The sequence below is a fragment of the Polypterus senegalus genome, chromosome 8 (assembly GCF_016835505.1).
Source record: "Polypterus senegalus isolate Bchr_013 chromosome 8, ASM1683550v1, whole genome shotgun sequence".
Taxonomy (NCBI): Eukaryota; Metazoa; Chordata; class Cladistia; order Polypteriformes; family Polypteridae; genus Polypterus; species Polypterus senegalus.
Genome location: NC_053161.1, coordinates 111,281,080 through 111,306,825, shown reverse-complemented (window position 1 = coordinate 111,306,825; position 25,746 = coordinate 111,281,080). Strand labels below are relative to the sequence as shown.

At 36.4% G+C, this 25,746-nt stretch overlaps 1 protein-coding gene across 11 annotated transcripts in view; it reads right to left on the bottom strand.

Annotated features, from left to right (window-relative positions):
- The window catches only part of sbf1 (SET binding factor 1), a 256,856-nt gene that overhangs the window by 144,337 nt on the left and 86,773 nt on the right, over positions 1 to 25,746 (bottom strand). For all 11 annotated transcript variants that reach the window (XM_039761603.1, XM_039761608.1, XM_039761606.1 and 8 more), the window contains exons 4-5: positions 18,884 to 19,009; positions 18,674 to 18,784 (exon numbers count right to left, since the gene is read on the bottom strand). In XM_039761603.1, the coding sequence (XP_039617537.1) occupies positions 18,674 to 18,784; positions 18,884 to 19,009 (237 nt within the window). The remainder of the gene's footprint in view (positions 1 to 18,673; positions 18,785 to 18,883; positions 19,010 to 25,746) is intronic.

The window sequence follows — 25,746 nt, the reverse complement described above, 5'->3', positions numbered from 1 at the left end:
AATTGGTGTTAACGGACCCAAACTGTGACAAGAAAAAAATTCGCCACACCATTACATCACCAACACCAGCCTGGATTGTTGACACAAGGCAAGGTGGGTGTATGAATTTATATTGTTGGCACCAAATTTAGACTCTCCCATCTGTGTATGTTAGCCAAAATTTAGATTCATCAAACTAGGCCACATTTTTCTAATTTTGCTCAGCCTGGTCCTACTGGAGCTTTAACCTCTTGGATGACAGGAGTGAAACCAGACTTTGTCTTCTGCTGTTGTAGCCCATCTTCCTCAAGGTTACAGCATGATTCAAATTCTGAGATGTATTTCTGCTCACAGCAGAGTGGTTATCTGAATTACCATAGACCTTCTGTCAGCTAGAACCAGTCTGGCCATTCTCTGCAGAATATCATTCAGTGGATGTTTTTCCACACCATTCTGAGACATTTGTGTGGGATAATTCCAGGTGACCAGCAGTTATAAAAATAGTCAACCCAGCCAGTCTTGTACCAACGATCACGCCATGGTCAAAATCACAGAGATTACATTTTTCCCCATTCTGGTGTTTGATGTGAACATTAACTGAAGCTCCTGACCTGTATCTCTTGATTTTATATACCGTGCTACTGCCACATGATTGGCTGATTCGATAGCTGCGTGTACAAGCAAGTGTACAGGTGTTCCTAATAAATTGCGCAGTAAGTATGTGTGTATTAATGTAAGAAAACATGCACAGAAAAAAAAATCATCTGTATAATTGTAGAATAGTGTAGCTTAGTGGAGCAATAGTGAAAGGCCTACTAGATTTTACATTTTAACGAAAATATAATTACTGTACATTAAATAGGCACATTATATACTGCATACCATATTTTGTTTTACTGTGATGTATTTTAGCTAATGGTGATCACACTTTTTAGCATTACCAGATAAAAGTAAATTATTGTGTCCAGAGACGTAACCATGCAAAATAATTAAAATCTATTTCAACATTCAAACTGAATTTCACTCACTAAAATTGCTCAGTGGTTAAGAAAGATGCTGTACAAAAAAGCAGAAGAAATAATGCTTTATCAGAATGGCAAATGGAAATGCTCACAGTGTCTCACCATAAGTAATACAAAACTACTGTATTCTTACAGGCACTAAAAGGCAAAGATTGAAATAAGGTACTTTATCCTGAAAAAAAGTGAATGGTTTCAAAACAAAATTAAATCGTCCAGAGGCATGTCAAGATAATACCATTCCTCAATATTTAGCAATTCAAAGACATTTGCCAAGTAGAACTGTACAAATCTATAACAATTGTCAAACTATGAATAATACAAAGTGTATATTAACAGTATTTAAACAAAAATTTAAAAAATTAAAACCTTTACGCAATATAAAAATTATTACAGCAAATTAGTTTGAAATCCTTTTCCAGTTAATTATTTTAATTTCTAATAAAGCTCATCTTCTCCACTGCACACACAGTTATTGTTACAGTTTTAATTAACAAGTAAGTATGAATACCAAAGAGGAAATTTTCTGTAATCCTTTTACAAAGGCATATGGTCACCTCTATGGCAAAAACAGCTGGCCTGAATTAAATTACTTACATTAGGGTGCGTTGGTTAAAGGTGAAGGCATTAAATAGGACTTTATTACAAATTTACTTCACATAGGTATACAGTTTGTTATTTCAATAAAAAGGTAAAAAATAAGCATGCACATATGTATGTTATAAAAAGAAAAAAGCCTACATTTAAAAGTGTTTGTTGAAGAATTGAAATTACCAGCTGAAGAATTCCATTTCATGTATTATATACAGGGCTATCTTGCTAAAACTTATTTTGTGTCTAGCATTTAATCAAAGGGTTGTTTTTTTCTCTGCATATAGCACACTGAAAGGATCATAGTGTTCATAACCAATTTTTTTTTCCACTGAGCTAATTTTAAAATTGAACCTCTTTCAAGAAGAAGAGGAAGAAGAAAAATAAACATTGTGTTATGCATGTAGTACTACAGTAACAATAAAATTACTGGTATTTCTCCTTAAACCTATGCAATTACTGTAGCCTAGAATGGTTAAGTGAAGCTTTAATTACTTTTAAAATTCACAGATGTGTTACTTTGAACAAATGCTACTGAAAACAACAATAAATTATGAAAACACCAATATGAAAATATATTTTTTGATGAGGAACTGTTTTTTCATTGATTTTATTTTAGTTTAAATAAAGATTTTCACATGAACATATGCATAGTACTACTATTTCATTCACTCTTAACAACATGCCAATTTAAAAAAACAACACATTATTGATCCTGCATCACACCTCTTACAGAAATGCAACTAATTTGAAGTAAAGCAGAAGGATCTCTGATTTGATCAGTTGTAGCCCAGTAAGTTGATTTGAACTACTTGAAAAGGGAAAAAAGAATACCCATTAAAACATAACACACAGCTACTAAACATCATTCCCCCTCACTGCCTTTGCTATTTTCAGTACTTGAGTATGATGCACTATTGTAGCAGTGTTTAAATTAATTTATAACACATATCTAATACCAATATAGTAAATCTAAAGTTCTAGTATTATTGTGTCACTGTAACAAGTAAGGTGATATATTTCATGTGCTGGCCACTGAAACATGTTTTTCTGTCTGTGTTTCACCATTTTACAAAGTAGGCTATATGCTCACTTCAGATATACTGTACTTGCTACCTCAGAGTACACTTCACAGCAGAATACTTCACAAGACTGGAGCTTTCTCAGCTGTCAAATTTAAGAATACTACAAGGATAAACATAGGAGAATCTAAACAAAAGTGTTTTTAACAAGCTAGAAGTAAAAGCCAAGGGAAACATAATTCTTCTGTAGAGAAATATATCAGATGCAAAGGAAAAGAAACCAGCTTGGAATATAGATGAAGAAAGGTACATTTATTATCAATATGATAATGTAATATTTATCACAAATTGAAACATGTTGACTAACAACTGAAACATAGCTCCCCAAGGGCAATCTGATCCCTTCAATTTTCCAAATCAGCAAATTACAATATTCAGCAGTTCCTATTAGTCAAGAACTTTCTCTCACATGCCACAGATATAAACCTAATTTACTTATGAGCCAACATTACTAAAAAGCTGAGGTCCACTTAATGCGATGGGAATGAAAGTAAAGTAAAAAGCAAAAAACTGAAACTCGATCATTTTCTCTAATGCTCAGTAAATTTTTTACTAAATTTAAACAGTAGACATGTGAATAGGTATGAGGCTCATATTACTTGTCTCTCTATTTATAAAAAAAATCGTGTGGAATGAATGACTTGGAGACAATACGTGATCTTCACGTTAAGATCACAGATGACAAATAAAAAGAACCGTGAGATGAAAGAGAATGGGCAAAAAAAAAAAAATTAGTAGTGTAAAGGCACGCTGCACACACAGATACAGGGGTCTCAGTGCATATAAAGCGTATAAAGGACAATACGTTATAAATGAAATGTCAACGAATAAAAGATCACATTAGCGCAAACAAAAGGAAATTAATCATCAGGACCAGGAGTAACTGAAAAAATAGCAGGACAAAGTGAGGTTAGAAATAAAAGGCAAAGAGCAGAAAACAAAGTCTTTTCACATTTGCATCATTCAATGCACAAAAAGTAGATTTATACAATAATGGAACATATGCTATGAGAATCTGTGGTCCCGCAACAGTTAAAGCAACGACAAGTTTAATTTAAAAGAAAACACAATTCGCTCAGGTGTATATTTACGATCACAGAGAAGAGTTAACAACACAAGCAATATGAGAGCAAAAAGGACGGAGGCTGTACAGGCTTTAAAATGATCGAAGGGCAGCATGACAGCAGCTATCCACCCCCTTAACAACGCAAGCAGCGTTATACGTCCTGCAAGAAAGAGATTTAACCATGCCCGGGGCTGGAAATAAAGGACAATTATTGTTTTTACGTCATACGAGACAAGGCAGTGAGCCATCATTTAAAACAAGTCCACATACATCTAACCTAGCAGTTGTTGGATTGCTTTTGGCAGATAAGTATCATGTGCTCCTAGCTCTTAAAACAACGACATGCGACAAGCAGAACAGGCAGCTCGCAAGCAGCAAAAAGACAGCAGATGAACCGACCACATATCCTTAGCGTGCATTCAGCCACCCCATAACCCACCTCCCCCCCTCACAATGCGAGCAGCATTATAACTCTGGCGAGAAAGTGATGTAACTACGCACGGGGCCAGAAATAAAGGACAAGTATTGTTTTTGCAAAATTTTTTAAAGTACAAGTGAAAATAATGCATATGCAACAATTCCCATGAAAATAACAATCTCTTTAAATTGTACATCCAGTAAACCAAACACGGGGTTGGGCGAGCAAAGCAAGCAGGGGGCGGAGCCTCCTAGTATTATAAAAGATGATATACAGATGATCAATGTTTCAATAATCATTTTGTTCCTTTTTAGTCAGTTTTCTACATTTTACATTTGGAAATAATGATGAAACTATTACAGTTTTCAAGCCTCGATTCCCCCTCAAAAGTCATACTTTATAGTAACAGTTATTAAAAATAATAAATACATTTTCAAAGACCTGTGATAAACAATGTAATGTTTTTGTTTTTTTTTTTTAATTCAAATTTACTTGTTTATCTGTTCATAAATGAATTTCACCCTGCCTGTCTATTGGGAGTTCCACCACACATGCTGATTAAGGGCGATCTACAGATTTAACGCTTGATACATTTTTATGTTAGTCGTTTATAGGAACTACCTGTAAATAAAGCAGCAGCCCTAGCTGCACACAACTACCTAGCAAGTGAAAGCAACTTCTGTTAAAATACTAGCTGAAACAGCTGTAAAGGATTCATTTGCACCAAAAGGAACCTAAAATCCTCATAAACCTTTAAAAGAATATCCCATATACTGTATAGAGACTGTTGTAACCTGTTTAGCGTCTTCCACAAGCATACTGTTTCAAACAGTGCCATGAAGAAGTTTTTGCATCATTCCTGCTATCCTCTATTTTTATAAATTTGTCACAATAAATGGCTTCAGATCTTTAGAAAAAATGTAACCCACCAAAACAAAAGGATGTCTGTCCGGGCACTACATCTCTGTCATAGCAAAAGATGGTACATAACAAATATTTTCAGTAATAAAATTTGATAAATTTGTCATTATAATAGATGGCACATCACAAACATTAACAATATTTTTGCAAATCTCATACCAAATGGCACATATTAGAGAAATATGCATTGCACGGTGCACTGCAAATGTTAACACGTAAGACTATGTTGATTACTTAGATTTTAATACATCTTGGATGGGTAGTACAGTTAGTATTAAATAAAAGGGAACCAGCGTAAATATACAATCATTTAAAAATTGCAACTAAATATATTTAAGTAACAAAGTTCTTAAACACTTGTATTGCTATAAATATGATTGTCTCCTTAATTACTCACTGAAACAGCTGAGCAAAGTTAAATGACAGAAGAATAGATGAGGAATAGGGGTTTTGAAACTTAATCAGGAAAGGGTTGCAAATCAGTTTATAAGGCTCCGGAGCTCTACCACACCACAATGAGAGTGATTATATACAAATGGAGAACATAACATGGTGAATCTTCCCAGTCTCACAGGAAAGGCTGGATTGCCAAAATGACCGTAAGGGTTCAGTGATGACACTTTCAACAAGATAATCCAAAAAACTACAAACCACATTAGCCTCAGTTGAGGTCAGTGCTCATAATTCCATAAGAAGAAGATTGTTTAAAATGTGATTCTTGGGAGAGTAGCAAGGCGGAAACCTTTGCTATCCAAAGGGTAACATCAGTACTCATCTCGCATTTGTGATGAAATACCTGAATAATCTACAAGCTTTCAAAAATTATTCTAAGGACAGAAATATCAAATGTAAAACTCTTTGACAAAGCAAAGGACCTAACTGCAGAAAGCAAACTGAGAAAGCAACATCATAGTACACCACAAAGGATCATGCAGCAAAGAGAAAGAGTGTACTCCAACACAAGAAGAATCCTTCACTTGAACCTGGAGAAATAACAAAGCAACAAATCCACACAATATCTGACATCACTTTTAAAGACTTGGTACCATAAAACTATTTATCTATGCCAAGATAAATCAGAACTCTAAATAGCAAGTACACAGCTAGCCTCTCTGTGTTACATGTTTGTCTGTCTAGTCTGTCAGTGTCCTGTCTTAACTGCATATATATGTTGACATATATCATATAATTCTTGTGTTTATTCAGAAATTGTATTATACTGCTTCTTAAAATGAATGTGCTTCAGTTACCATGATACAAGTCTAAAGGCCACTTCCTACAACAAAGAAAGGTAAGATAAACGAAGTGGGGGATCCTACCGAATTATTTGATTAATTAGCGGTACTGCTGAAGGCAAAATTTATAATTAACCAAGTTAAAATTCATCTCTTCCATTCCTACATTTATTGGCATCCATCTGGGTAGGCACAATAAAGCACACTCTTTCCCACAGAGAACATCAATCTCCTTTCAAGATGAAGAGGGAAGACCATCATCTCTCATAGCTAACAGTTGGGTTTGATCAGGGTCCTTTCATAAAAGGAAAATAACTGAAAAACATACAGGAGATTAATGTGGTGTGAAAAACTATTTGCCTCCTTCCTGATTTCTTATTCTTTTGCATGTTTGTCACACAAAATGTTTCTGATCATCAAACACATTTAACCATTAGTCAAATATAACACAAGTAAACACAAAATGCAGTTTTTAAATGATGGTTTTTATTATTTAGTTAGAAAAAAAATCCAAACCTACATGGCCCTGTGTGAAAAAGTAATTGCCCCCTGAACCTAATAACTGGTTGGCCACCCTTAGCAGCAATAACTGCAATCAAGCGTTTGCGATAACTTGCAATGAGTCTTTTACAGCGCTCTGGAGGAATTTTGGCCCACTCATCTTTGCAGAATTGTTGTAATTCAGCTTTATTTGAGGGTTTTCTAGCATGAACCGCCTTTTTAAGGTCATGCCATAGCATCTCAATTGGATTCAGGTCAGGACTTTGACTAGGCCACTCCAAAGTTTTCATTTTGTTTTTCTTCAGCCATTCAGAGGTGGATTTGCTGGTGTGTTTTGGGTCATTGTCCTGTTGCAGCACCCAAGATCGCTTCAGCTTGAGTTGACGAACAGATGGCCGGACATTCTCCTTCAGGATTTTTGGTAGACAGTAGAATTCATGGTTCCATCTATCACAGCAAGCCTTCCAGGTCCTGAAGCAGCAAAACAACCCCAGACCATCACACTACCACCACCATATTTTACTGTTGGGATGATGTTCTTTTTCTGAAATGCTGTGTTCCTTTTACGCCAGATGTAGCGGGACATTTGCCTTCCAAAAAGTTCAACTTTTGTCTCATCAGTCCACAAGGTATTTTCCCAAAAGTCTTGGCAATCATTGAGATTTTTCTTAGCAAAATTGAGATGAGCCTTAATGTTCTGTTTGCTTAACAGTGGTTTGCGTCTTGGAAATCTGCCATGCAGGCCATTTTTGCCCAGTCTCTTTCTTATGGCGGAGTCGTGAACACTGACCTTAATTGAGGCAAGTGAGGCCTGCAGTTCTTTAGACGTTGTCCTGGGGTCTTTTGTGACCTCTCAGATGAGTCGTCTCTGCGCTCTTGGGGTAATTTTGGTCGGCAGGCCACTCCTAGAAAGGTTCACCACTGTTCCATGTTTTTGCCATTTGTGGATAATGGCTCTCACTGTGGTTCGCTGGAGTCCCAAAGCTTTAGAAATGGCTTTATAACCTTTACCAGACTGATAGATCTCAATTACTTCTGTTCTCATTTGTTCCTGAATTTCTTTGGATCTTGGCATGATGTCTAGCTTTTGAGGTGCTTTTGGTCTACTTCTCTGTGTCAGGCAGCTCCTATTTAAGTGATTTCTTGATTGAAACAGGTGTGGCAGTAATCAGGCCTGGGGGTGGCTACGGAAATTGAACTCAGGTGTGATACACCACAGTTAGGTTATTTTTTAACAAGGGGCAATTACTTTTTCACACAGGGCCATGTAGGTTTGGATTTTTTTTCTCCCTAAATAATAAAAACCATCATTTAAAAACTGCATTTTGTGTCTACTTGTGTTATATTTGACTATTGGTTAAATGTGTTTGATGATCAGAAACATTTTGTGTGACAAACATGCAAAAGAATAAGAAATCAGGAAGGGGGCAAATAGTTTTTCACACCACTGTATGCTTATGTTTGTACATCAGTCCTTCCTCCAGCATAGGAAAATAAAGTAATACAAACCAATGACAATTATACTGTGCTGCCAACATAAACTAAATTTGTGATGTAATTTAATATATGCTTGCAAATTGCATTCCACAGTCTATGATAATGATAATAAGGTAGCCCTTCATTAACCCTTAGGCAAAATAAGAACATGTATAGGGCATCGAGAGGAAAGGGGCATCATAGAGTTTTTTACAAGGAGAAAAATTTTAGTATAAAGTTACAAGTAACCAACAATAATCAAGATTTTTACATCTTTTGATCCATGTACAGTATGTTGAAATGATATCTTCAATGTTACAAAGCAATGGAATGGAAGATGTTTTGTTTGGTACCAATAATGATAATTTTTTTACTAGAATATATTTTTAAATTGTCCACAAACTTTGATTTCTGTAGAAAGAGAATTCTGAATATTGAAAAGTATGCTCTCAAGATCACTTAATTTCAGTAATATGATAAATACTCTCCACAGCAGACTATCATTAAGTACATTTAGCTAAAGAATTATTCATCAGAAGTGCATCAAGAAATATTACTTAGGTTCCTCCAAACCTTCACCAGTACTCCTTTATAATGTGTCATTGTTACTGCCCTCATACAATTAGCCCAGTTGAAGTTTTATCCACCCCCTCTTTTTTGTAATTTTAAAAAAGTGTTACATTTCTTGAGCTACATTTGTAGTAATGATGCAATTCACTTCTGAGAAGGGGCTGCGACATTTATAACTGACTAAACATACACTATAGTCTAAATGTTGTTTGGAAAAGACAGGTAACGTTCTCTAAATAATTAATCACTATAGCTATGGCAACATGTTTCCTGTTATTAAGAAGATGTTTCTACTAAGTGACAAGATAGTGTAGACAAGTCACTGTACTAATGAAGTGTTAAACTGCAAGAGAGGACTACTTGACATTTCCTAATATTTCTGCAGTTTGTTAATGTGTGGATTATATTCATTACCATGAATGGCATTTAGTAAAAGTAAATAACAAAATAAATTTTAAGTTCTGTGAACATAATGTTAATTTTTCAATCTACAATAAGTCATATCAAGATAATTACTATAATCAATGCATAAATGGCACAGACTTTGAAATACAGACTATCATGTTTATTTTATTTTCTACTGGGTGTTGAATTAATCAAGAATTACTTTAAAACATATAGAAAGAAAACGAAAAAATAAAACTGCAAGAGTTAAAGTAATTTCCGAATATCATTAATTATTCCTTAATTACTAAATCCTGCAGAGGTAGCCAAAGGTCAGAGCAACTGCATAAATGTACAATGTCTTAAGCTTGATAAACAGTGGAAAATCCTGGCAAGTTATAAGCTGCAGCAGATAGGCTCTGCATTGGGCAACTATTTTTAAGTTGTTGTAATTTATTTCATTTCCTCTCACCAACAGATGGCATCTGGGAGCAAAAGTTATATTAAAGAGCCTGAATAAAATGCCATCATTTCAGGAAGCATGTGAAATGTGCAATATAACCCAGTGTCAAATTTGACAGAACTTACAGTACTTGAATGAAAGTGTTGGTCTAAAATCAGCAATGTGTAATAAATAGATTAAAAACAGAAACATAATTTAACGATCTGTACAGTACTAGCATTTAGAGACAGCAACCTGTATAATGAAACAGTGATTAAGTTTACATACAGGTTAGGTGCATTGGCGATCCGAAATTGTCCCTAGTGTGTGCTTGGTGTGTGGGTGTGTGTGTGCCCTGCGGTGGTCTGGCGCCCTGCCCAGGGTTTACTTCTTGCCTCGCACCCTGTGTTGGCTGAGATTGGCTCCAGCAGACCCCCGTGACCCTGTAGTTAGGATATAGCCGGCTGGATAATGAATGGATGAATATAAGGTAAGGTAAATCATTTAGAATAATTAATGTTGGACAGACACATTAAGTAATTACAAATCATCCAGTTTAAGGACAATCCAAATCACACTTTAATTAAAATGGAAATGGGAGTTCATCCACTAGTTCATTATCAAACTCTTATTCAGGTTCAGAGTTGCAGAAGTTTTTGGCCATCCTTGGCTATCCAAGAACACTTGCAGACATAACCAAATTAGGTACAACTAATACATTATATGTACATAATTCAGTGAGGGGGACTAGATCTGCTCAGAATGAGGTTTGTGCTGAGAGAGAGAGAGAGAGAGAGAGAGAGAAGAGTTACCAATATTCCTGAATCTACTTATTGTTTGCTTCATATCAGTATTCTATTTTAAACTCCCCTCTGCAGAGGAAGATATCTACTGTGTTGCTTCATTACCACACTACTTTCCCTTCACATTCTGACTTAACGTAACAAACTACAATGCTGTCCATAAGTATCTGGACATAAAACAACTGTTATTAGTGTGGCTCTTTAACCTAGCATACTGGTACTGAAATGAAACAAAATATTTGAGTTTTTAGTGTAGACCTCCAGGGGAGCTAGAGTTGCAGCACTTCCTTGTATGTAGTCCTGCCTATTTTAAGAAACCAAAAGCAACTGAACAATTGCTGCTTAACTGTTCATTGGTCAGGTGTAGATATTGCATTGTCAAACCATGCACAATTAACTGGATAAAAGGCTGGTAGGTAGTTCTAAAGGTAGTGTTTTCATTTGGATTTGTTGCAGCTATCACTCAAAATGAGAACCTTCATGAGCCTTAAAAAGAATTAAAACAAATCCGAGAATTAGCAAAAACTTGCCAAAATCAACTAATTGGTACATTGTTAAAAATAAAGAATGTACTGGTAAGCCAAGGTATATAAAATTACCTAATAGGAGAAGGAAGACTGCAGCAGTTGAAGACAGAAGAATAATTGTACTTGTTTATTAAAAAAAAAAGCTCTTTCAACTGTCAACTAAATCAAAAATACTATCCAGGATACAGACTGGGGTTTAGCACAAAATTCAAACCAATGGTAAGCCTTAAGAAGATAAATGTTAGGTTATGGTTTGCTAAGTAAATCAAAAATCAGAACAGTTTTGGAACATCATTTTATGGTCAAATGAAACAAAGATTCATCTGTACCATGGTGATGAAAACAGAAAGGTGTTGTGAAAGAAAGGGATAGCTCATGATCCTAAGAATGTCATGGCAGAGACAAAGATATGTTTGGACATGCACAGCTCCCAATTGAACTGAATCATTTCTATTTATTGATAAGATAACTGGCAATAAAAGCAAGAAAATAAATAATGAGGTTTATTGAGGTATCTTGTCTCATTGGGTTCAACTGAATGAGTCAAAGATGATTAGACGGCACTTCACACTGCAGCAGGACCATAACCCAAATTATAAGGTTATAAGCAACTAAAGAATTCTTCAAAACCAAAAAGTGGAATGTTCTTAAATTGCAGGTTACTCACCTGACTTAAATCTGATTGAGCATGCATTGCACTTGCTGAAGAAAAAACTGAAAAAAAAAACAAGCCCCCTAAAATAAGCAGGAAATGAAGATGGCTAAAGTAAAGGACTGGCAGAGCATCACCAGGAAAGAAACCAAATGCCTTGTGATGTCTATGGGGTCCACACATTAGGCAGGCATTACATATGACAATTTTATTTAATATTAGTCTCTCCAAGTACTTTTGGTTTCTTTAAATAGGGGGATCTAACATAAGAATTGCTGCAATTTCTACACCATTCACCTTTTTTATGTAAATATTCTTGATTTAATACTGAAATTCTACACTAAAATGTTATATTATCTTTGTTTCATTTCAGTACGTGCTTGGGTAAATAGAAAAACTAGTAACAGTTATATCACTGTCCAAACAATAATTGACTGCACATTTCAATAGTAACATTTTTGAAAATGAATTTCAACCCAAGCAAGACTGCATAAGTGTTTATTTCTTTAATTAGTCCGGATTTAACATTTCATATATATATATATATATATATATATATATATATATATATATATATATATATATATATATATATATATATATATATACACACACTGCTCAAAAGAATTAAAGGAACACTTTTTAATCAGAGTATAGTATAAAGTCAATGAAACTTATGGGATATTAATCTGGTCAGTTAAGTAGCAGAGGGGTTGTTAATCAGTTTCAGCTGCTGTGGTGTTAATGAAATTAACAACAGATGCACTAGAGGGGCAACAATGAGATGACCCCCAAAACAGGAATGGTTTAACAGGTGGAGGCCACTGACATTTTTCCCTCCTCATCTTTTCTGACTGTTTCTTCACTAGTTTTGCATTTGGCTACAGTCAGTGTCACTACTGGTAGCATGAGGCGATACCTGGACTCTACAGAGGTTGCACAGGTAGTCCAACTTCTCCAGGATGGCACATCAATACGTGTCATTGCCAGAAGGTTTGCTGTGTCTCCTGCACAGTCTCAAGGGCATGGAGGAGATTATAGGAGACAAGCAGTTACTCTAGGAGAGCTGGAGAGGGCCATAGAAGGTCCATAACCCATCAGCAGGACCAGTATCTGCTCCTTTGGGCAAGGAGGAACAGGATGAGCACTGCCAGAGCCCTACAAAATGACCTCCAGCAGGCCACTGGTGTGAATGTTTCTGACCAAACAACCAGAAAGACTTCATGAGGGTGACCCAAGGGCCCCATGTCCTCTAATGGGCCCTGAGCTCACTGCCCAGCAGCATGCAGCTCGATTGGCATTCGCCATAGAATACCAGAATTGGTAGATGCACCACTGGTGCCCTGTGCTTTTTACAGATGAGAGCAGGTTCACCCTGAGCACGTGACAGAAGTGAAAGGGTCTGGAGAAGCCATGGAGAACATTATGCTGCCTGTAACATCATTCAGCATGAGCAGTTTGGTGGTGGGTTAATGATTGTCTGGGGAGGCATATCCATGGAGGGTCACACAGACCGCTACAGGCTTGACAAAGGCACCTTGGCTGCCATTAGGTATCAGGATGAAATCCTTGGACCCATTGTCAGACCCTATGCTGGTACAGTGGCTCCTGGTGCACGACAATTCCTGGCCTCATGTGGTGAGAGTATGCAGGCAGTTCCTGGAGGATGAAGGAATTGATACCATTGACTGGCCACCACACTTTCCTGACCTAAATCCAATAGAACACCTCTGGGACATTATGTTTTGGTCCATCCAATGCCACCAGGTTGCACCTCAGACTGTCCAGGAGCTCAGTGATGCCCTGGTCCAGATCTGGGAGGAGATCCCCACAACACCATCTGTCATCTCATTAGAAGCATGCACCGATGTTGTCAGGCATGTATACAAGAACACAGGGGCCATACAAAGTGCTGCGTACAATTTTGAGTTGCTGCAATTAAATTTTGGCAAAATGGACTAGCCTGCCACATAATTTTTTCACTCTGATTTTTGGGGCGTCTTTGAATTCAGGGCTCTGTAGGTTGATCATTTTCATTTCCATCAAACGATGTGGCATCCTTTCGTTCCTAACACATTACCCAGTCTATATCAGTATAGATATCCAGGAGGATATCTTTTTCCCATTGAGATCTGATGTGTTTTCAAAGTGTTCCTTTAATTTTTTTGAGCAGTTTATATATACATATATACACATACATACATACATATACACAGTATATATATATATATATATACACAGTATATATATATATATATATATATACACACATATATATATATATATATATATATATATATATATATATATATATACACAGTATATATATATATACAGTGGAACCTCGGTTCACGACCATAATTCGTTCCAGAACTTTGGTCGTAAACCGAAGCAGTTTTCCCCATAGGATTGTATGTAAATACAATTAATCCGTTCAGACCGTACAAACTGTATGTAAATATGTAAAAATATGTAAAGATTAAGCACAAATATAGTTAATTACACCATAGAATCCACAGTGTAATAGTAAACTAATGTAAAAACATTGAATAACACTGACACAAAACACCCAGGCTCCCTGATCAGCTACACTCTCTCTCTGTAGCACACACACCACCAAAGCCCCTCCCTCCCTCCCTGCCTGCCTGCCACCCTCCCTCCCTCAGCTACAGGAGCAGGCTGGCTCACGCCTCTCTCTCTCTCTCTGTGTAGCGCGAGCGCACACACACGCACACACACGCACACACACACCTATCCTCCCCCCATCCCTTCCCTGTCAGCTGCCCGTGCTCTATCTGCGCTTGCGCGCTAGTGCTCTCTAATCTCTCTGTAGCACGTGCTCGCGCAGCATTCGTTTTAAGTACAGCAGAAAAAAAAGGAACAATTCCGAAGCGCTTGCAAAAAACAACTCACAAGCAAACAAGTCAGATTGCAGGAGATCGCGCTATTAAACCTAAAGCCTGATCGCTGTAAACAATGTTGTTCAAATGAGTTTTAAGCACAGCAGAAAAAAAGGAACAATTCCGAAGCGCTTGCAAAAAACAACTCACAAGCAAACAAGTCAGATTGCAGGAGATCGCGCTATTAAACCTAAAGCCTGATCGCTGTAAACAATGTTTTTAAAATGAGTTTTAAGCACAGCAGAAAAAAACATCGCACAAATCCGAACTTCATTTAAAAACCAACTCGCAAGCAACCAAAAAAGTAACATTGCAACAAATCACACGATGAAGTCCTCCATGTAAACAATTTTTAATGAGTTTTAAGCACGAGGAAAAAACCGAACATTTGAAAAAGAGAAATGTAACATCGCACCTAATCGCTATGAAAAACTCCATCTGTAAACCTTTCATGAGTTTTAAGCACAAGGAAAAAGCGAACATTTGAAAAAGAGAAAATAACATTGCAACAAATCGCATTATGAACTAAAAAAATTACTTTTGAAAAATCCGTAATACAAAAACCACCAAGAAAACTAACCTTGCATGAAACGAGTTCTGGCATGAAGTGTTTTCCTTCAGGTGTTTTCTCTCTTGTGATTTCTTGGGTTTCTGGTGCTTTTAGCGGTTTAGCTGGTGGGAGTGAAAGCCTCATGCAGCCATTCCAAAAAGAACGTTCTTGTGACCCTCCACATTACTGGCAGTCTGGCTTTGTTTACATTATGCTGCTTGAAAGCACGAGGGTTCTCCGATTGGTAAATGAGTAAACTGGTAAACATTTTTCCACCTTTTGTAATTTCTTTCTTTACTTCGATTTCAATTTTCTTCAAAACTTTCTTCTGACAACTCTCCACTTGCTTAGAAGCCATAGTTAACTGCAAAAGCACACGAAATACTGTAGAGCACAAAGAGAGTGCACGTCTTATTGAAAACAATGAACAAGGAGCGGCTTTGCTTAAATGAAAAAGCATGGCAGCTCTCTTTCTCTCAGGCTGCCTGTGGGGGGAGGGGATGTTTTCGCTTGCACTACAGCCTACAGATAGGCAGGTAAACACGTGCAGCAATCTCCTCCTTCCCCTTCCCAGCAGGCAAGTGCTCGCTCGCCCTTTTCTCTCTCTCTCTCTCAACTGAGGGGCGCAAGGAAACTGGCTTGTTCAGCAAACACGTGAAGCAATCTCCTCCTCCACCTCCCTAGCAGGCACGTGCTCGCTCGCCCTTTCTCTCTCTCTCTTTCAGCTCAGCTTGCAGGCAGGCAAGGGAACCTGGCTTGTTCGTATACCGAGTGTGTGGTTGTGAACTGAGGCAAAAGTTTGGCGATCTTTTTGGTCGTGAACCGAGTTGTACATGAACCGGGACGTTCGTGAACCCGAGGTTCCACTGTATATATACACAGTATATATATATATATATATATATATATATATATATATATATATATATATATATATATATATATATATATATATATATATATATATATATATATATATATATATATATATATGTATTATATATATATATATATATATATTCTCACACAATCACTTAATTGATATTGGCATGTAAATGTTGCTTAAATATAAATATACATGCACTTATACATTTTATTCATTTTAAACCATTAATTGCACTACAGCTTTTTGCGGTTAAAAGATACATTAACTATATTTATACAGGTAGGTTTTTTCTTTACTGTATCATCTAGATGTTTGGAATTCTTCAGGTGTAAATATAAATATGGATTACCATTTTAATTATGTAGTAGTTGTTTTTTTTACCATAACATATGCTATATGACACAAACTAACAAATAAACATCACATATCTTTTAAAAAAAAAACTATTATTTAATAAGCAGCAATTTCAAATTCATATTTTATCTTTATTTCCTCTCCCAACTAAAAGTGTAAGCTGCTGTATTTTAAACCAGGGCGCTGTCCAAACTCAAGCGGTGTCTGTTTTAATTGAAAGGACAAAATAAAGGCATAAATTCCTTACCGTAGCTTTTCTTTCTGTTTCTCTAGTTGCACAGGACGACTTCTCAGATTACTTTTTTTTTAGTTTATTACTACACTAACTTTAACGTAAAGGCTAATATACCAATTGCCTCTCATTCAAAGAAAAAAAGACATGCACTGGTTCAACTACTGTAATACCTTGCATAAAGGAGCACTGCAACAAAATTACTATAAAGCTTAGAAAAGCTTTGAAAATATCATTTTTTGTGACTGGTCTTTTTACCAATTGAGTCTTTTTTAAGGAGAATCATCCAATCGATCAGAGCATCACAACAGGACAACTACCAAAAACCCTGTGCTACTGCAAAACACCTTCATGATGACCTGAGGAGGGCCAGGGCAACTGTTTCAAAGGCAACTATTAGATGAACACTGAACAAACAAGGACTTTATGGCTGGACTCAGAGACACACTCTTGAAGTAGAGGAATAACCATAGAGATGGGTCATTGATGGTGTGGAGATGCTCTTCTGCAGGAACTGGCAATCTAAACCATGTAACTAGCATCATAGATTCCCAAACATACCAGGCCATTTTAAAGAGGAATGTGATGCCTTCTGTCTGGAAATTGGACCTGGTGATTATTGGGCTCTCAGGCAAGACAGTGATCCCAAGCATACCCTCCAAGTCAACTAAAGCATGTTAGAGAAACAGATTCTCTGAATGTCATGGAGTGGCCCTCTCAGTCCCTGGATTTAAATCCCATAGAAAATCTTTGGTGGGATTTAAAGAAGGCTGTTGAAATCGATTATTTTGTTCACTTGAGTTATCAGGTACTAGCATCTTAAAGTTAATTTCTGGGTCCATAAATGGCCAAACTGACATAACTTTTTCACATGGAATAACCCTTCAGTCTGCATAAACAATAGATTGACATGTTTCTTGAAAAGACTGTTTTATTTTGGCCATTTTTGAACCCAGAATTGAATTTTAGGTATGCCAGAACTTTGCAACCCGAGTGAACATAATAACATGTTTCAGAAGTGCCAATGCAATTGCAAAGGTTTATCTAATAACCAATTAACATTTATACATGATAACTAAGGTTAAGTTAAGTGGGTACTGAAAATTTGACTTTGAAGACTTCTGTGAACAACAAATTAAGAATCAGCCATTTCAAGAATTAACAGCCATTAGAAACACCAGTAATGTCTTGGCTATATTTTTAAGTCAATTTAATGGTGACTTGATAAAAAAGCATCAATTCTATCAAAAACAAACATTTCTTCGTGATTGCAAACTATTGATAGGTAGTATAAATAGACACACACACACACGCACGCACACACAGTAGGTTCAGAATGTATTCAGGCCCCTTCACAATTAGCTAAGTTGCACACTTGTGCTAAAATTATTTAAATTAATTTTTACCTACATCAAGTAACACTCCATACCCCAGATGGACAGGGAGAAAACAGAATTTCTAAAATCCTCTTTTCACTTTGGCCTTCTGGTGTATTGAGTGTTATGTTATGTGGGGAAAAATTATTTAAAATGATTTAAGAACAAGGTAATAATATGTCAAAATACAAAAAAATGAATGGTCTAAATATTTTAAAATTGTGCATTTCATTTCAGATTTTTCAGCTAATATTTCCTTTTCTACATGTTCCAAACTTTAATTTTGTTTCTGTTTAAAGCACATAGTAAATTTAGGAGTTTCCTGTTATTTTACAACAAAGTTGCATCTGTCTGTATGATATTGCTGGAAAACATAATAAGATGCAAAGAAAACATGACTGCAATAAATTACATAAAAATGAATAAGCAAAGCAGGATCCTCTCAATGGGTGGAGGTTATAAAAAGACACTTTTCAAAGCCCAGAAGCATGCTGCCTGTGAGTAGAGGAATGAAGAACACTCAAACAGGCACTAGATGAAAATAAAAATTGAAAACAGACATAGGATGTATATATATGAAAAAGATGTGGAAGCTTGAGCCTCTCTTCTAAAGTAGTAGTGCAAACTAAAGCTTCAAGTCTAATGAAAAAGAGGCAAGAGTTTCATATACTTCATGAACAAATACATTGTATTTATAAATTCTACTAACCTGAGATCCTCCAGCAATGGGAATAATGCAGGTAAGCAAGTTTCCGATTAAAGTCTCCAATTGCACATTGAGATGATCTATATGTACAGTGTACATTAGGCTCAAACAATTCTAAAAAATATATATTTATATGGTTAGTTAAATAAAGTACTTACAAATAAAGTCAAAGAAAAATACAGAGTTAAACAGTACTTCAATAATAATTCATACCCGAAAGACCTCTGTATGGTCCAAACGAGATACCAAAACCAAGCTCTTTGGTGCAAATAACTGTGTAGGCTGCACAATCCCATGATCTTCATCTTCAACAGCTTCTCTAGGTTGGCTTTTCTGGGTCTAAAGAAATTTAAGATAGTTCATTTTCATTTAACATTTTCACAAAAAACTTTCATGAATTCAAATTCAAGTAAGTTAATCACATTAACCAATCAAATAAACCAAAGCACTACTATATTGTAGTTTTTACTCCCAATCCCTGTTGTGGGGCATCTGATAAATTTAGTTATGATGCAAACCTTAAATTACTTTACAACTAAAAAATAATGTGTATAATTAGACTAAGATATACAGTCATACGAAAAAGTTTGGAAAGTCCTCTTAATTCTTTGGATGTTTGCTTATCATTGGCTGAGCTTTCAAAGAGGCAACTTCCTTTTAATATAAGACATGCCTTATGGAAACAGTAGTATTTCAGCAATGACAATAAGTTTATTGGATTAACAGAAAATATGCATCATAACAAAATTAGACAGGTGCATACATTTGGGCACCCCAACAGAGATATTACATCAATACTTAGTTGAGCCTCCTTTTGCAAATATAACAGCCTCTAGACACCCCCCATAGCCTTGGATGAATGTCTGGATTCTGGATGGAGGTACAGATGTGATTGAAACTTTGTGAACCCTTTAGAATTTTCTATATTTCTGCATTAATATGACCTAAAACATTATCCGATTTTCACTCAAGTCCTAAAAGTAGATAAAGAGAAACCAGTTAAACAAATGAGACAAAAATATTATACTTGGTCATTTATTTATTGAGGAAAATGATCGAATATTACATATTTGTGAGTGGCAAAAGTATGTGAACCTTTGCTTTCAGTATCTGGTGTGACCACCCTTTGCAGCAATAATTGCAACTAAATGTTTCTGGTAACTTTTGATCATTCCTGTACACTGGCTTGGAGAAATTTTAGCCCATTCCTCCGTACAGAACAGCTTCAACTCTGGGATGTTGGTGGGTTTCCTCACATTAACTGCTTGTTTCAGGTCCTTCCACAACATTTCGATTGGATTAAGGTCAGGACTTTGACTTGCCCATTCCAAAACATTAACTTTATTCTTCTTTAACCATTCTTTGATAGAACGACTTGTGTTATTAGGGTCGTTGTCTTGCTGCATGACCCACCTTCTCTTGAGATACAGTTTATGGACAGATGTCCTGACATTTTCCTTTATAATTCTCTGCTATAATTCAGAATTCATTGTTCCATCAATGAAGACAAGCCGTCCTGGCCCAGATGCAGCAAAACAGGCCCAAACAATGATAACTACCACCACCATGTTTCACAGATGGGATAAGGTTCTTATGCTGGAATGCAGTGTTTTCCTTTCTCCAAACATAACACTTTTCATTTAAACCAAAAAGTTTTATTTTGGTCTCATCCGTCCACAATACATTCTTCCAATAGCCTTCTGGTTTGTCCACGTGATCTTTAGCAAACTGCAGATGAGCAGGAATGTTTTTCTTGGAGAGCAGTGCCTTTCTCCTTGCAACCCTGCCATGCACACCATTGTTGTTCAGTGTTCTCCTGATGGTGGACTCATGAACACTAGCCAATGTGAGAGAGGCCCTCAGTTGCTTAGAAGTTACCCTGGGGTTCTTTGTGACCTCGCCCAGTATTACACACCTTGCTCTTGGAGTGATCTTTGTTGGTCGACCACTCCTGGGGAGGGTAACAATGGTCTTGAATTTCCTCCATTTGTACACAATCTGTCTGACTGTGGATTGGTGGAGTCCAAACTCTTTAGAGATGTTTTTTTAACCTTTTCCAGCCTGATGAGCAACAACAACTCTTTTTTCTGAGGTCCTCAGAAATCTCCTTTGTTCGTGCCATGATACACTTCCACAAACATGTGTTGTGAAGAGCAGACTTTGATAGATCCCAGTTCTTTAAATAACACAGGGTGCCCACTCACACCTGATTGTCATCCCATTGATTGAAACACCTGACTCTAATTTCACCTACAAACTAACTGCTAATCCTAGAGGTTCACATACTTTTGCGGATCGCAAATATGTAATATTCAATCGTTTTCCTCAATAAATAAATCACCAAGTATAATATTTTTGTCTCATTTGTTTAACTGGTTATTCTTTATCTACTTTTAGGACTTGAGTGAAAATCTAATGATGTTTTAGGTCATATTTATGCAGAAATGTAGAAAATTCTAAAGGGTTCACAAACTTTCAAGTACAACTGTATTTTTGACCATTCTTCCATACAAAATCTCTCCAGTTCAGTTAAATATGATGGCTGCTGAGCATGGACAGCCTTCTTGTTCTTGTTCAAATCATCCCATAGATTTTCGATGATATTCAAGTCAGGGGACTGTGACGGCCATTCCAGAACATTGTACTTCTCCCTCTACATGAATGCCTTTGTGGATTTCGAACTGTGTTTTGGGTCATTGGCTTGTTGGAATATTCAACCCCTGCGTAACTTCAACCTTCTGACTGATGCTTGTACATTATCCTGAAGAGTTTGTTGATACTGGGTTGAATTCATCTGACCCTCAACTTTAACAAGGTCTCCAGTCTCTGAATTAGCCACACAGCCCCACAGCATGATGGAACCTCCACCAAATTTGACAGTAGGTAGCAGGTGTTTTTCTTGGAATGCGGTGTTCTTCTTCCGCCATGCAAAGCACTTTTTGTTATGACCAAATAACTCAATTTTTGTCTCATCAGTCCAAAGCACATTGTTCCAAAATAAATCTGGCTTGTCTAAATGAGCATTTGCATACAACAAGCGACTGTTTGTGGAGTGAGTGCAGAAAGGGCTTCTTTCTCATCACCCTGCCATACAGCTGTTCTTTGTGCAAATTGCGCTGAATTGTAGAGCGATGTACAGATACATCATCTGCAGCAAGATGTTCTTGCAGGTCTTTGGAGGTGATCTGTGGGTTGTCTGTAACCATTCTCGCAATCCTGCGCATATGCCGTTCCTGTATTTTTCTTGGCCTGCCAGACCTGGGTTTAACAGCAACTGTGCCTGTGACCTTCCATTTCCTGATTACATTCCTTACAGTTGACACTGACAGTTTAAACCTCTGAAATTAATTTTTGTAGTCTTTCCCTAAACCATGATACTGAACAATCTTTGTTTTCAAATCTTTTGAGAGTTGCTTTGAGGATCCCATGCTGTTACTCTTCAGAGGAGAGTCAAAGGGAAGCACAACTTGCAACTGACCACCTTAAATATCTTTTCTCATGATTGGACACACCTGTCTATGAAGTTCAAGGCTTAACGAGCAAATCCAACCAATTTGGTGTTGCAAGTAATCAGTATTGAGCAGTTACATGCATTCAAATCAGCAAAATTACCCAAATTTTTGCATAGCCAGTTTTTCACATTTGATTTAACTTCATACAACTGAATTCTGCTTCACTAAAAATCTTTGTTAAGAAAACACCCCAGTACTCAGATTTTCCTAGGAAATGAAAGACATACCACTGTTATCTTTTTTGTTAAAAGTAAATTATTATGCAGGCTGAGAGGGGTTCCCAAACTTTTTCATATGACTGTAAATCCAGATCCTTCACCAGCGGCACCTGTAATAATAACTTAATTCAAATTAAAACAAAAAAAACTTCAGACATGAGAATGAGTAGGTTTTGCACCCTAGGAACCAAGTTTCCCAAACGATTCTATAACATTTCAGTCATTATTTACCGCTCTGATGCTGATCTTTCTGATCATAAAATAGGTCATTACAATAACAATTGATGGGAAGAATTCATAATTAATTGTAGAATTACGGTATTTGAGGGTTCCTCTAGAGTGCATCTTTCTCTTGTACGATTTGGATCAAAAACTAATCAGCACATCATCATCTCATAACAGCTTTAAGTTTCGAGTTTGGTATTTTTCAGTCCAGCCATTTAAGCTCTAGACCGTCCTCAAGAAACTGTGACACACAGACAGACACACAATCATCATTGAGATGTTGATGTGTTCTGTATCAGAGGATCATAAAACATCAAGATTCATAAAAAACCGGTGATCAAAATTATTGACGAAAGATTTTGCTCCTCCCCCACAGACAATAGGTTATAGTGGGGAAGTGTGGAAAGCAAAAATATATCACTAGTTCAGAAAGAATTATGCGGTTTTAAATGTGGCTTATTAAACATTCTCTCTCTCGGAAATAAAGCTGTTTTAGTAAATGATATTAGACTAAGTGCAAAATCTGGTCTGTATCTTTTCATTGAAACCTGGCTTAGTAAATCTGACACTGTTCCCCTAGCTGAGGTGTCATTAGACAGATAGACATTCCTTCATAAATTTAGAAATTCTGGTCAAGGAGGAGGCCTAGGAATAACTCGATAAACCAAAGTTATTATAGATAACGAAAACTAAAATCAAAACTGAAACTATTAATAACTATTAATTAGAAAACATTTTTGCAAACTGAAATAAAATAATTAACAAAACCGAAATGGAAAACTAAAACTAAACAAAACTATAAAAATAGCTTTAAAGACTACCTGAAATAGAATAATAGTTTACTAAAAAATATTTGTAGTTTTTGTCACAACAGGACTTACACAAAAGCTAACCTAGGATGCATATATTAATAAGAATTTCATATTTGGTTTTTAAATAAATATTCCTGCCACTAGTTTTTAACCCTTGTAACTTTTAACTCTAAAATGGAAAGTAATACACCACAAGTTGCCTGCATGTATTCACCCAGTCAACAGTGGCTGGTGACAGAGAGCAGGTGTTGACACAGCATTTGCGGTACCACAGCAAGATGAATACGGGTGCGTAAAGTGTGTGAAAAAGAAAGTGATTCACTGTGTGAGAACAGTGACAGTTCTTAAGGAGCTGACAGTGACAGCATGATAGATTCTGGCTCAAGTGCTCGTGAAGAATACCAAGGTGATGATTTTGCCTTGGATATTCTCTGCAGCTTTCAAAGCTGCCACTCACTGGATTTCTGGGGCTCAAGAGATAAGTATTAGATAAAGATAATCCCATACAGAATTTCAACCCATTAATAAATGACAGCATGTTAGCTGCAATTCTGACTGAGCCCAAGATACAGTATGTACACAGCCATTAATACAGCAGCACACACAAAGCCAAATTCCAGGTTGCACGTCTGATGTCCGTTATGATGAACTGTCACATTTCTTTGCGCTTCTTATACATCAACATGTAATTTAAATGCCTAAAGTCGGAATGTGCTGGTCAACAAAAACTTTACTGTATAGACAGAAATATCACAAAAGAAAAATGTTTCAGTTAATTCCTCGGGTGCCTGTTTGTTTGTTGACAACAATTCACCTGCCAGTTCACACAGGAAAGATCCTTTTTGAAAATAAAATGGCATTGATCAAGAGACTGACAAGGTCAACATACAAGTACTTTTATTTTTATACTGTATTGAGGATTTGTTCTGTTTTGTGTATTGTATTGTATTGACCCCCTTCTTTATGACACCCACTGCACGCCCAACCTACCTGGAAAGGGGTCTCTCTTTGAACTGCCTTTCCCGAGGTTTCTTCCATTTTTCCCTACTGGGGTTTTTTTGGGAGTTGTTCCTTGTCTTCTTAGAGAGTCAAAGCTGGGGGACTGTCAAGAGGCAGGGCCTGTTAAAGCCCATTGCGGCACTCCTTGTGTGATTTTGGGCTATACAAAAATAAATTGTATTGTATTGTATTGTACAAGATCAGAATAATGTCGATGACTAATCACTTTTGCTTTAAAAAGGTAATTTAAAAATGAAACGATACAAACGTAAAATTCTTGAGTTTGCAATGTCTCCACTGAAGTAGAGGTAGGTAGGTAAAAAGAGTCTGTCAACTGGTAAAAAACTAAACCTACTAATGTGTTTTTGTATTTATTCTTTATTTAATTTATCTTTTTTTTAGTTTTACATTCACAGCTCAAAATACCTAATATTGTTAAAATAATCTGTTAGCAGAATTATGTTTTGAAATATTTGTCCCCCTATTTTCAATCTTTCGCTATCTTTCTCTCAAAGTAGATAGTTGAAACATCATACACTTTTTTTTTCATAACATCAGCCATATCATACATAATGCATGCCAAGAATTTTTCCTGCCTTGCATCCAAACCTGCTGTGATAGGCTCTAGGATTCCTGCAATCCTGCTCTGGATAAGTGGGTTTAGAAAATATGCATATATTATTCCTAATCTCAGATGCTATTTCTGTCATTTTGTGGCTGTCCATATTCCTATTACCTGCTCTTACTCTGCACATTAAGAGTTTACTGTTCTTATGCATGGGCTATTCAAGTCTCACTAACCTTGACACTACATGATTGCTTTTCTTTGTTTCCCTTAATATAGCTAGGTGGGGTTAACCCACTGATTCAAACCTAAGAGCACTGTTCTTCCTAAGCCCCCATGATTTTCATGATCACACCTGTCAGAACACAGAAGAATCAATTTTCTAGTTTTTTTATATCTTTTCAGGCCTGCAGGTGGTAAAATTCTATCTATAAATTTTAATGTGCATGAGAATCACAGATCAATATGGCTGGTGGAAAATAACAAAGCCCAGCAAAGGACATTTTTGAATGCAATATTGAAGGCATTAATTTTGAGCACATTAACCAGGTTTCCATCCAAGGTGTTTTTGCAAAAAAATATTTAGCGCTTCAAATTTTAGCTGATGGAAATGCTAATTATCGATAAAATGTTGTACATGTCAACATAATATTTTTCCGTTTAACTTTAGCGCATAAATTCCATATCGATACTTCAGATGTGCAAAACTACATTGGAAAGACTTTTTGTCGGAAAAAAGGGCTTT